General features: G+C 32.4%; 1 protein-coding gene across 1 annotated transcript in view; it reads right to left on the bottom strand.

Moving 5' to 3' along the window:
* Window positions 1–8480: 8480 nt before the first annotated feature.
* The window catches only part of LOC106678092 (zinc finger autosomal protein-like), a gene marked incomplete at its 5' end in the record, with an annotated part of 62820 nt that continues 56835 nt past the window's right edge, over window positions 8481–14465 (bottom strand). Inside the window, one exon of the mRNA XM_067045394.1 lies at window positions 8481–8533. Within this exon, the coding sequence (XP_066901495.1) occupies window positions 8481–8533 (53 nt within the window). The remainder of the gene's footprint in view (window positions 8534–14465) is intronic.

Below are 14465 nucleotides of genomic sequence, written 5' to 3'. Positions count from 1 at the left end.
CGTCTCTCCCCGGCTCTAGTCCGTCCGCTTTATCTCGGCAACTAGAGCTGCACCTAGCCTTATCAGCTTACTGGTCCGTCCGCTTCATCTCGGCAACTAGTAAGCTGGGTCCTATCTTGGCAGTTCTGGTCCGTCCGCTTCATCTCGGCAACTAGAACTGTTACTCTACCTAGACCTCCTCTACCTGCGTCAGTGTCCAGGGCTCATCCTCCGGCACGGCCGTTCCTAACTTATAATGAATACGCCTTGTCGTGGGCCTTCCTGTTGACCATGAACATAGCCACCTTTTAACAAGTAAAAATACTTTAAACAGAAGAATTTAAACAAAATAATAATTTAAATGAAAATCTAAAGTCTTCAATGTGGAAGGACACAACCTTTTAATCGTTATAAATACAGGGCTTCTTAGACCAGAGGCAGCACTGAGGTCCAGCAAGGCCAGTCATATTTTACCGTCTCTAACCCAAAACATAGGCTTTAATAAATAGTTCTAATTATTCTTTATTTGTAGCTTTCGATATTTCATCCATATAATTTAGTGGAATGAGAGAACTGACTATACTGGATGATCAAGGTTCCTATATATTGACGATTCAAAAGGATGAACTAGTCCGGCCGTCGCCATGTTGGGACTAAGTGCAGAAACATAGTGAAAATTACTACCAGCCTTATTTTGAAGTCTAGTGTCGAACATGTTGCAATCAAATCAGAGGTGAAAGTGAAGAACGATCACACGCAAAATAATAAATAACATTAAATCTAAAATATTATTCTGTAGGTAACTACTGCAAGCATTATAATAACAAGAATAATTCTCACTATCATCTGGAACAGATAGCTCTCCTTCCTGTTGACCATGAACATAGCCACCTGCTGACAAATAAAAATAATTTAAACAGAAGAATTCAAACAAAATAATAATTTAAATGAAAATCTAAAGTCTTCATTGTTGTTTGGTGTGTGACACAATTGTGAAAGGACACAACCATTTAATCGTTAATCAATAAGTCATATTATCTTTCACTAATCTTTCTTTATTTTCCTTTTGCAACGGTTCTTAATGATATCTTTAGGCCTATAAAATATATTGATATTAAGGATGGAGTAAATAGCCGAAACATCAAAATAGAGTTTGTGAAAAAAATAATACAGCTTACTTGTTATCATAAAAACTTTCCACCGTAAAAATAAATAAATAGTTAAATTATATTGAATGTTAAATGTAATTTTAATTTAATATTGCTAAATAACTTTGATAATCATACAAGTAAGGTAACCAATCTCTATCAATCAAAAGATGTCAGGTCAATAACAGTGAGTTGACAAAAGGAAACATTGTTCAAATAATCAACATTGCAGCTGCACCTTAGAAGTTGCAGACTGCTTCTTATATTGAAGAAGTAAATGAAAATATTTGTCAACCTTCATAGTTTTGTTGTGATAATATTTCAAAAAATTTTAGGAAACGATAAAGGAGAAAATTTTCGTCAGAAATATATTAAATCAGTTAGGCTAGCAGGAAACTCGAAATTTGACTAAATTTTCAAAATTATAAAGCTATAAAGAAGAACAGGCAACAGAGCATCACTCATTGTTCCATACACACATTTACATAAATACGTCATTTCTGGAATATATTGCTATATTTTAATATATGTTTAAAATATCAAATAATAATTTCAGGAAATAAATATTCACCCCTACAACCATCTGTGAATTATCCAATAGATTTTCTTTTTACCAATTATGTTTTATTTTTCATTACATTTAATTTATATATAGTCCACTAACAATACTCAACTATCCAGTTAAAAGTGAAGTAATAATATTAATAATAATTTATTTATTTGCTTTTGGGGGACCCTCTATACACAGAGTTAGCCTGTAAAGTACATAATTTAACAATCATTGTAGTAGTTTTACAAAAATGGTTAACTATATCTCATTTATATAAGCTAATAATTTATAAGTTAAATAAAAATAATATCAATATACAAATTATTAAATTATTATATAAGCTAGTAACAAACATTATACCCCCCAAAATAGACATCTTGTTTAATATTATAAAAGAAACAAAAACTAAACATCCTATTGTGAAGATAGGTATCCCGTTCTAAGTATGAGGTTTTATGTTACATATATAAAAAGAAGTTTAAGAATCAATCCTGAGGGTACAGGTAGAAATTCTTACAACTATTTTCGGATAATATCGCTTAGTTACGGCGTGTATCGATCGAGTTCAGTTCTCATGATATGCGGGGTAGTTTGTTAAAAAATGGAAACAATTCTCCAATGTCGTTCCATCACTAGCTGAACATATTTTCTGTGGGTCCAAAATATATTTTTGCGGATCGACATATTAATTGCAATAGTTTTCTTATCTGCGTTACCCAATTATAATGTTAACTCTAACGATTGTAGCTGTATAGCTACAGTAGCTTTAATTAACATTGTTTCACGAAGCGAGTACATCTCATATTAATAATTTTTACTGACCAGGACAAAGTTTGTTTTAAAACCTTGATGTCTCACGGGAATGGGTGCCACTTCTAGTCTTCCCATAAAGTGTGGAGTGGTTCGTTGCAAACAAAGTAATCGTTTGTAGTACTCTTGAATCTTTCCAATTCCTCTATGTGCTTCGAGGCCAAAATAGGAGCAGCATATATATGCCATATAGATACATGTTACCAACCATATAGTGCAACATATATATGCCATATAGATACATGTTACCAACCATATAGTGCAGCATATATATGCCATATAGATACATGTTACCAACCATATAGTGCAGCATATATATGCCATATAGATACATGTTACCAACAATATAGTGCAGCATATATATGCCATATAGATACATGTTACCAACCATATAGTGCAGCATATATATTCGAAAGGGAAGTAATGCCTGTCCGTAAGTTGAAGGGGTACTACATACATAATGGTCCATACCGGGCCGGACGATTTATAAAATTCTAATTAATTTTTAATAAGGTTCAAAATCATTCAGTGAAGTAATATTGTACTTTACTGTGTATACCTGAACAACGGGAAAGATCATTTCTGCAGCCATTTTGATGATGTCCTATTACTTAGTAGTAGTAGCAGTATTTCATATAACGTGAATAATTCATAACAATGAAAAGCTTTAGGGTGAATATCTCCCAAACTAAACGTTTGCGAACATACCTTCACTGAATTTTTTTTCTAGTTCTGAGGTCCTCAATTCACATTTTCAGTTTGTTCATATTACAATTTAATATCAAAATTAGTCTCTATATTTCTTACTATAATATAGCGCATTATTATATATTCATAATGTGTTCAATTCAATTAAGATTCATTAAAACCTTATTTATTAAATTCGAAGGATAATATGTTGTTACCAATCCATAACTTCGAATGAATCTTAAATTCAGTAATAAAGTAAAAAATTATTATCATAGTTTTCATTAGGATAAACTCCCCTATTCCAAAAGTTCCTTAGTTCTTAATCATAGGTACACAGACACAGGCAATTTTCATATTCTTCTCCTTTTAGCAGTCAACTTTCTTATAATTTTATTCCTTTACATTCCTACATCTCATTCTACATTTCTTTTCCCACTCCTTCTGTTTAGAGGACTCCTAGCTTTCATTATTGAAGATAACGCTGAGGCAGATTCTTACGGGTTTCTGCTCTCTAAGAGAGGATTACTTCTCGCGCCACTGTCTTGGAAAGGCATATGCGAGGTATGAAACTAAATGTTATTGGTATTTCAAATGTTGAGATAGAAACCCTGAGTGACGCCGACGGTAATGGATTCGAAACGAGGTTGATAGAAGCTAAGTCACTCCAGGCTGTTTTGGGAGGCCTAGATTGAGCATGAAGAGCACACTGTAACGATTGGTGATAAGGATACACTCCTGATGACTCTTGACTCGAGCTTTACGGCTCAATGAAGGAGGGAATAACAAAGGCCAGTTGTGCACTGTTGTCGATTCGAAAGCGTGAAGCAAGAAAAACTGAACCACACAGCATGCTCCTGGCTGGCTACCAAAAGTATTATTGAAGACCTTTTAAAAGCATTCTGCGATCTTGTGGAACCCATTATAATTGACCGATTCTGTGCGAACACTTTGTTCAGACGCAACGCCTCACTGACGAGGGGACATTGTAGTCAGGCTACCCTTTAAATCTGAGAGCCTAGAATTGAATGAAAACAAGAGTATAATACTTCGCAGCTTTTTCACATTAGAGTATAAATTTCGTAGGAACAAAATCCTAGCCCCCTCAAATTCGTCTCCATCCCTCGTCTGGGACTATGCGGCGCTCTCCTTCTCACTCGTTTGATTTTCTCCATTGGACCAACAATCACACTGAAAATTATTTGTTTCACGGACTCACAAGTGGTCCTTTCCTGACTGGAGACCCCCGCACACGAGCAAGTACTAGAAACTAATCGAGTCGAATCAAATTCGCACTACCGTGCTACTCGACCTCTGGAACCCCGTTGATCTAACTGCACGTGGCTGTGCGCCCAAAAAGCTGAAGCACTCCATTCCAGTTCCACGTGGAATGGGCCGCAGTACGTGAGCCACTCGTCTCACATTGGTGAAAACCCATTAACAGTACGGTTATTATGAGCATCATTCGAACGACACCAAAATGTACGAACATCTCTCATGACTGGGCAGAATGCTCCTCCATTTACATTCTTGCTTTGGGACCATGAATAGATTATTGAGGCTCATTCAGCGAATGGCAAGAAGAATATCCTCATCGTCTCCCAGACAAGCCCTGGAACTATTTCTCACAGATGAGATCGAAGAAGCTGAACTCTGATGGTTTCGTTCAGCACACTTCCTCCAGAGCTCTACAAGAAAACCGTCATCGTCCCTAAAGTATTTGTTCAATTATCACCTTTCCTTGACGGACGGAGAATCATCAGGGAGGGATGACGTCTACAGTAGTCCCCTGTGGCCAGCACAGCTTTGCACCCTATTCTCCTTCCAGGAAGAGCACCACTCTCGAGCCTGATTATTGACCCCCTACACTCTAAACATTTTCATGCAGGCCCTCCCCTTGGCATTTCTAAGAGGGAAATACTGGATACCAACAACCGCCAAATTAATAAGAGTAAGGATTCAGCGTTGAGTTCAATATTGGAGTCAGTGAGCCGAACCTATAGTTCCTATAATGGAGCCGCTACTCAAAGCGAGATTCGAGGAAATAAGGCCTTTCACACAAACCTATGTAGACTAATCCGGTCTCTTATTGGAAAACGAATCAAACCGACGCAACTCTTCTTTGGGGAAGGCTCTGTGCCCCTTCATGTGCATGTCTAGCAAGGCCCTCGATCTAGATCTGGTAAGTACCTGGACCGCAACAGCCTTTCTACCTAACCTGGACCGCTTCATTTCAAGATGAATCACACCAAATCTTCGTGGTTCTTCGAAGTTTTTGAAGGATGTGTAAAGACTCCAGCTGAAGAATCAGACACTGGTTACCAATAACCTGGATCGAAAGGGATTGAATGGAAGTTCATACTTTGAAGAGGTATTTCAGAGGCAGGAATCAAATCAGTGAAACGATTATTGGCAAGCTCTGTGAGGAGCCAACCGTTCATGTTTAAGAATTTAGCCACTGTTCTGGTAAAGATAGACTTGTCCTGTCCTTTCTACCCCCTCACCAAAAATGCCTGAAGTTCAACTTTTCGACAACCTGGTTGCAGGCTCCCTCATCGCCATTCCTTATTTCGAAGTGGAGGGTAATTGAAACTTCAACTTGCACAATTTTGGTATAGACAGCGAAAGGAAGTACCTTCCATAGCGAAAGGAAGCACCTTCCATAGCGAAAGGAAGTACCTTCCATGGCAAAAGGAAGTACCTTCCATGGCGAAAGGAAGTACCTTCCATGGCGAAAGGACTTACCTTCCATGGCAAAAGGAAGTACCTTCACACCCTGGAGCAGAAGTGGACCACCAAGATCCCCATGCTGGGAAACTAGTTATCTTACTGGAGAAGCAGTCACTTGTAGGATAATGGCCCACAGTTCAAGTGTCAACCACATTTCCTAGTAGAGATACTGACACAACCACTTTGATGGTGCATACCCCTTCAGTAGTCACCTTACTTGAGCAGTTAAGTAATCCCCTAGGAGTAGAAAAGGATAACACTTAGTTAATGTAATCTAACTGAATGTTAATTTAAGTTGATTTCACATAAAGGTTCTTTATAATTCATAAAGTTATCATTAAATCATTGACAAGGAGTGTATAACTTTCCCTAAATAAGGTTTTACTTAGTTTTCTTCTCCTCTTGAGATTGGGAATTATTAGGGAGAAGAGATGCTTGTTCAACATAATTTCTGGCAGATGCACACACTTAGTTTATTGATTTTCTTATTTTTGAATTAATCTAAAGTAACTATCTTAAGTAATTATAAATGATGGTGTTCATGATGCAAGGTTACCTTTTCTTTTATAATCAAATCTCCTACATAGGTATAACTTAATATTGTATTTTTTTGCTAAATTTCAGCCTACCTGGGACAACCTATATCTTCAAATAAATCATCAGGAGCAATTTAGGTAGGTAGTTTGTAGGGCCCCATCATAACATAGGCAATAGAGGGGAAATAGATGGATGCAAAACGGGAGAATAGAAAAGCATGGAGCAAGTCAACTTCCTTCTATATGATTCACATCATCAAAATCCATAGACTCCTAATCCAAATTCATTAACACACTATAATTATAGATGTTTTCTTTCAGCCACCAATACAACCATATGTGAATTATCTAATAGATTTTTTTCTGCCAATACCTTTTTTTAATACAATTAATTTATACATACAGTACACTAAAAATAAGCCAGACAAAAGTGCAATAACGCCATTAAGTCGAAGGAGCAATTCATACACAATATATTAAATTAACAATTAAATGAGTTTCAATAACTTATGGTGTCACCTTTATACTGTAATTTAATTTCTTATATCACTAAAAAGTATTAAAATATAAAATGGTGTTAATTATAAAAATGAATGTTTCAATAAAAAAAAAGTAATAAAGTATTTTCTAGAGTAACAAATACATAAACACAAATTCATGATATGAAAACTAACATACTTTTGATTATTGATAAATACTTATCATACTAATAAATTAGGTTTTGGTACCCAGCGTAAGTAGGCACACAGCATAACCATCAATCCAATATTGGACATATATACACTACAATACATTAACATTTTCCATTTTTCAAATAATAATCATCAATAAACTTAATACAATACACTTAAAAAAAAATATTTTTTTCCCTATATACATATATTTATTTTCTCCTCACACAAAGCCATATAAAATTTTACCAATTCATCCAATACATTATTCTCCATGTTTATTACTCTTCAATACATTACTCTTCCATAACTCTCCTCTCCATAGATCCGCAAAAACCTTTAGAACCGCAAATTAACAGATATCATCAATAGACAACAACGTATAAACAATGCAGAAAATAAACAATCACAGCAGCAGAACAGTTTACTAAAAAAAATTAAATAAATTTAAAAACATATAAATGAATAAATAAGTTACAACACACAAATAAATAGGTTAATAAAAACACAAATGTATATTATCCGAGTTAATCCCCATTAATGATGTATGATACCCAGGGAGTCAAAAATAATATTTTCCCTCAAGATCACTATATCCCCTATCTAGGTCTTCCAAAAAGCTCCTTGTTCTATTTGATATTGTTCCAATATCGCAAGATCCAAACCAGAGGCTTCTCATGGTGAACTTTCTCTCTCCCTGAACATCTCGCAGAATTTTTCTATAAGGAAAGGGATGCATTTTTCATAAAATTACTTTTTTCCCTTTCCACTCTACCCACCTGATGAGGTTTGTTCTCATATCTCACAGGCAGATCCAAGACCAGAGCTATATAATAGTTAAAAAAAAAACAAAAAAAACTATAATTCTCATACTCCATAAAATTTATCTACTATCATCAAAAGAAACTTCAGAAAATATTAAGGATTAGTTGATAATATATAACATTTAAACTAGGAAAAAAAAACTTACTAGTAGATGGACCTGAGAGGCCAGTTTCGTTCATCATTTTTTTTTTAATAAATATGTCTAAGTTACTTTTACCTGAAAGAGTAAGTTCATATAAAAAGTATTTATGATTAGATATTTAATTAAATAGACAAATTTTCCAATGGTTAAATAGTACTTAGTAGTAATAAAAGTTACTTCTAAAAAAGTTAAACTTAGCTAAACATACAGGAGTAACCGAGTAACACTTTTCCGTGAAAATGAGTGATTACTAATTCACAGTAATATACTAAGCTATTATTACAATTTAATAAGCAATTAACAAACGACCCACTAAAAAGCTTCAAGAATCAATAATATAAAACTAAAAAAATCAGATGACAATGGATAACATTAAACTAAAAAATAAAATGTACCATAAGGTCAAGTTTCATCTGTAACTTCTTCTTTTATAGAAATCTCCAAGCTATCCATACCTGGAAAAATAAGAATATTAATTAAATTAATTAAGTTGAACCTGAATGCCCTCCTATTCAACAAGTATAAATGTTTGTTTCTTTGATTTTTGGAGAGTAAGGAGAGAAGTTTGCTGAATACTGAATAGATATTTATAAAAAGATTAAATTGAAAATATTTTTAAAATATATATATAATAAAAAACTGAAGAATTTTAATTCATTATCATTTTAATGATCAGTCACTGTTACAAATGATCAAAACATTTCATTTCATCATCAAAGAGAATAGAAGGCATTTTTTAAAACAAATGTAAGAGAAAACTAAATGAAAATGTTATGCATAAAAATATACTGTAAAAAGCCTTTAGTAGAATAATAGATATTTTACTATAAAAGTCCTCAGTTTCATCTTTAATTCTAAATGCAATATTAGAGTGAAAAGACTTGCAGAATATTGGTTGACGGACCTAATTTGCTCTAAAATATTTAAGAAGTCATAGTTGGTTCAATTATTTTAGTTACTAACAATATATGGTAGTTACCATTCAAGGACATTAAAATAGAGGGTTAGTTCTTGCACAGTTAGATGTCACTATACTATTCAATAACAGATTAATATTATAAATTAAAGGAAGTGAACCTTTTCAAATCAGTCCACAATTTGTGTGCCCCATTACATAGCGAGGACAGTTATTAACAAATATTATTCAAGCCAAAGAAAACAGCTAATAATCACTTACCAGTTCCATCCATGGCTTATCAACAACGATATAACCTAACGCACTGTTATAGACTGGCAGAGCGGCGCTGGGCAATATCAAATTCTCGCATCTTAATAAAGTCTAAAATTCTCTTACAGTCTCCAACACACGATCCTTAAAAATGTTTAAGTTGCTATGATATGTGCTATATAATTTAAAAATAAATAAATCAGATCAGATCTTTGCTTACTAGCTTAAAGTAAAGCAACCAACGATATCATATCGAATTCCAGCGATGTTAACACTCATATAAGTCACAGAAGTAAATTTAGCTTTAACAAATTATTTTACAATCTGTTTTCTTTTTCAGATTAGTGGATCAAAAAGAAGAAAGGAGCTTTATTTAAGATATTGGCCAACTTTAGCAGAACAAAATATGAATAAACGTTCGCACCTATCTAACACGTATATTTGTTTGATCAGATGACAACGTAAATTTTGTTGTATTAAAAATTGATAAGTTTTCATATAAATGAATTTTATTTAAGATATTGGCCAACCTAAGCACGACAAGATATGAACAAATGTACATAACTACAAACATCCTTCGTGGACCTCAGAAATAATTCTACCGCGTGCCCCAAACGATTTAGTACGCCTCAGTTTCTTTTTTTGTAACAGAAAAAATGTCCAAGCTATAAAATTGTTCAAATTTAACGAGCGTAAGAGATAGGTGTTGAGGCCACTTATATTCCATTGCCCCAATTGTATAAATTCCAAACTCACCGTATTTCAACAGTGTAAGAATCTCTAAGTATTATATATAATCTCTTGTATATAACCTCTTTGGATTGGAGATAACAGTGTGATGGTGATCTTAGCTAGGGGAGTGAGTTTTATTTTTCTTACCTAGTGTATCAGTTGTTGTTTTTACTTCCTTTTCACCTTAACAGTTTTGTGTCTATCAGAAAACATATTGTTTATTTGACCTAATATATCAAACAGTCTTTTGAAACATTTATTGACAGTTAGAAGTCCAAAATTAACTATTCTTAAAAACAACAGTGCTTATCTTACCTTGTTACAGTAATGCAGTAAATCCTTTATTACAATTTATCATTTATCTGTTTTTACCCTCTTTTACCCCCTAGCTTTTTAGTTAACTATACTTAGCATTGAAGTTATCTGTACTAAGCTTCGAAGTTAGCTTTATTTAGCTTCGTAATTAGATCTACTCAGCTTTGAAGTTAGCTATTATTAGCATTGAACTAAGCTACGTTTAGGGATGGGACGATTATCGTGGGTATATTGGACTATTCCATTTTCTACCCAATTGGTCCATTTAGAACATTGGTACTGGATCTCGCATTATTTAAAAAAAAATGAATTGATGAAGACAATATTTCATAGTGTAACATCACTTCTGTTCAGTTCAGTTGAGAATATCACCGGAGGATTTTCAATTTATATTGAATAGTGTCAGAGCTATATCTGAGACACAAGACATATTTTGAATCTTTCGTCGTTTGCTAAATTTGTCGTTTTTTATGTTTATTTATTGAAATTTACAAATGTATAAGAAAATACTGTGAGTAAATTTGACAAATGTTTCAGAACACATGATAATCATGGGAAGAAAGCACTCAATTTGTTTTTAAATAGTAAATGGGAAAGAGGGAGAAAAAAAAAGAAAGAAATGTGTATTCAAAATTATTTATTTTAGTAATTATAAATATTATAACTGTAGTATACCACCGCTTATCGGGACCAAGGCATCGCCGGCTGATCCCTAGGTTATAAAAGGATAAAACTGATTTAAATAAATTCTGTAAATATGTGATTTAATATAAGTTAACAATCTTTGAATTTACTAGAAGTCAGTTATTTTGTACGAAATTTGGATAAGGGCAGACAGTCGTCCCCAATCATCTTATTTTAATTATAATGAAATTTAAATAAAACTAAACGTACAACCATGGTACAGTGGTTACCGCTCACCGATTCCTATTCCTCGTATCTTACGTACGAGGTACATTGCTAGCGTGCATCGTACCTCTTAAAAAACTTTAAAACCTGGAATAAAACAAACATTTTCGTAAGAATGGTACAGTGGTTACCACTCACCGATTCCTATTCCTCGTATCTTACGTACGAGGTACATTGCTAGCGTACAACGTACCTCTTAAAAACTATAAAACAAACATTTTCGTAAGAATGGTACAGTGGTTACCACTCACCGATTCCTATTCCTCGTATGTTAAAGTGAAAAATCGATCTGTTATCTCACAAATCCAAAAATAGTAATTTTAATTGATTGCCTTTTTCCCAACTCCAATGGCTGCCAATTTTGTTTTACAAAACATGTAATTCCTTCCGTTCTACCATTGACCAATTACATTTAATCGACTAGTTCAGAACAGGAGTAACCTGGGTCGATAAAACTAAATCGATTTTATTGGGAAATGAAAGGCAAAAACATTATGCTATCCAAATTAGTTTAACTGAAAATGTGATATGTAAATCGAGAAATATTCGATGTTTGAAGACATATTACTTCAAGAAGAAATCTAATCTCAGGCCGAATATTTCGGAGATGGGTAGTTAGCTGTAAGTACTGCATTTGAGAAAAAAAACAAAACATGTATCCATAGGTTTGATTTTTTTAACTTGTAAATAAATAACTCCCAAATTTTAATTTAATTAAAAATTTTAGAACAAACTGAGCTCTTTACATTATTTCTTTCTAAGCCTCTACTCCTATTGACCATTTTGTGTCACTTTGCTCAAGCCAAACTGTTGAAGATATATCTCCAACTGAACATTTAAAAAATGGAGGAACATTAAGGTTCAAGCCGATAATTGAAAGCACTGGAGGTGGTGGAGTAGCAAATCACTGCTTCTACCAGAAGGGCGCATTAAGGACCATTTCGAAGATCCAGTTCTACTTAGCAGGGAGCGGTCGCAGCGGGTGCTGAACCGATGTACAGATTAAAATTGAAAGCTGATTCAATTTACTTCAAACTCGTTTCGTATGTCTGCTCGTGTAGAATGAATAGTTCAAAACATTTTTCACAAAGTGAGAGACGATTAAGGATTTTTAAAACTTTTTTAAAAAATGGTAATTTTGTGAAAAGCCAATTTTATTAAGTAATGATTGGAAAGAGCACATTTTGGTCTCATGTTTTATTTTCATTAAATAAGAATAAGACGAGGGTTTCTGTAAGCTACCAAGTTTTGGAGTCATTAAGTAAATAGTAAACAAGAGTGAAAAACTTAATATTTTGCAAGGGCATTCATCTATACTGTGACTGCACTATAAGCCTTTAATATTCAAATCTGTCCTGATATGCTTGTCAAACTCCACTAAGTTGTTCAGGCTTGTGTCTAAGTCTAGGTTAGTTATTACATCCCCATGTCTACAGATTTGAATAAGCACACTTTGATACTTTTGATAGGATGATGAATATAATAATGAAATTGTAAAAAAATCAGCTGTTTTAATGTGATTTTCCAAGATGAGATGGCAAAAGAAAACCCCCAACTGTGTCTTAAAAGTTACTCGGTAAAAAAAGAACGCAGATGGCAATGTGCTAATCAGAGGATCTTGGGTATTTTGGTATAAAATTAAAAAAAAAAAAAACACCTTACCACAAATTATAATTACTCTATAAGTAGTATAGAATGGCTGGTATGGCACCATGACTTCATGCCGACCATTCTGTGAATTTAAGAGATCATAATTTGAGATGACTTGCAACTGAAACTCCAGTTAAGATTTCTAAATTAAAGTATTTTATAATTTAAATGTTTTTATTTTATAATTAAAAGGTTTTTAACTTTTTGTAACAAAAACTATAGCTGAGATTTCAAACGTAATTGAAACCATAACTTTATATATTTGAGATAACTTATTTATAAATAACTATACTTAAGATTTATAATTTGACATAGGTATTTTATAATTACACTTTTGTTTAACAATAGTTGTAATTTCTAGTTAATTTATATGTTTGGGATTTTAACTTTTTTTAGTAACTAAAATTATGGTTAAGTTTATTATTTATTAAAAATATTCATCTTATCGCAAAAAAAAATATTAAAAATTAAATTTTAAATATTAATGACGAGAATAAAAAATAAATAAATAAAAATGTAAAGAAAAGAAAAAATGAATATAAAACCTATCAAAGTATTGACATTTGTTCTATGAAAAAACTTATTACGATGATCTAAAGAATAATGAGCTAAGTTTTTCTCTTTAAATCGACAAAGTTAAAAAAAACAACATAATAGATTTAATAATGAATGACATCTATCAAAGTTATTATTGAAACTTTTAATAAAGCAAAAAAAAAAAATAATAGAAAAAATTTTGTAACTAAAATTATAGCTGAGATTTCAAACGTAATTCAAACCATAACTTTTCATTATTTGAGACAACTTTAACTATATTTAAGATTTATTATTTAACATAGGTATTTTATAATTACACTTTTTTTAATATGATTTTTTTTAACAATAGTTGTAATTTCTAGTTAATTTAAATGTTTGGTATTTTAACTTTTTTTTAGTAACTAAAATTATGGTTTAAATTTATTTTAGTTAACTGGAGGCAGGGTCACTATTGGGCAAATAGGCAAAACATATAAAAAACTAGGAAAAAAATTTAAAAAATGTATACTACTACCTTGTTCATGGAGAAGAGAGAGAAAACAGGCATCCCTACCCCATACCATCCTGGATGGTCGTTCCTTACTTACTAAAAAAATCCCGCTCTATCTCTCTCCTTTGCCTTTTATTTTTCAATGCATTTTTGCATGGTTCTCTATTTCCTCGAAATTTCAATTCATTAACCCAAAGAAAAACTTAACCAATTTAGGTTTATGATAGCTTCAATATCATCAATTGAATATTCATCTTATCACAAAAAGAAATTATTAAAAATTAAATTTTATATATTAATGACGAGAATAAAAAATAAATAAATAAAAATGTAAAGAAAAGAAAAAATGAATATAAAACCTATCAAAGAATAAAAAAGATATCAAAAGATTTGAATTTAAGAAAGTATAAAAAGGAGAAAACATTAACAATTAAAAAATCAGGTTCAGTGTGCGCATCACACATTTTTTATAAAAACCTAACCAATTTAGTTCCTAGTTTTTCTTTTGAGAATTATAATTAAAAGTATCGGAGACTAAAAAGATATAAAAAGATTTGAATTTATGAAAGTATAAAACTGAGAAAAC

The sequence above is a fragment of the Halyomorpha halys genome, unplaced genomic scaffold (assembly GCF_000696795.3).
Source record: "Halyomorpha halys isolate HHAL.00 unplaced genomic scaffold, Hhal_1.1 Scaffold123.1, whole genome shotgun sequence".
Lineage (NCBI taxonomy): Eukaryota > Metazoa > Arthropoda > Insecta > Hemiptera > Pentatomidae > Halyomorpha > Halyomorpha halys.
This window is presented reverse-complemented; position numbering and strand designations above follow the sequence as displayed.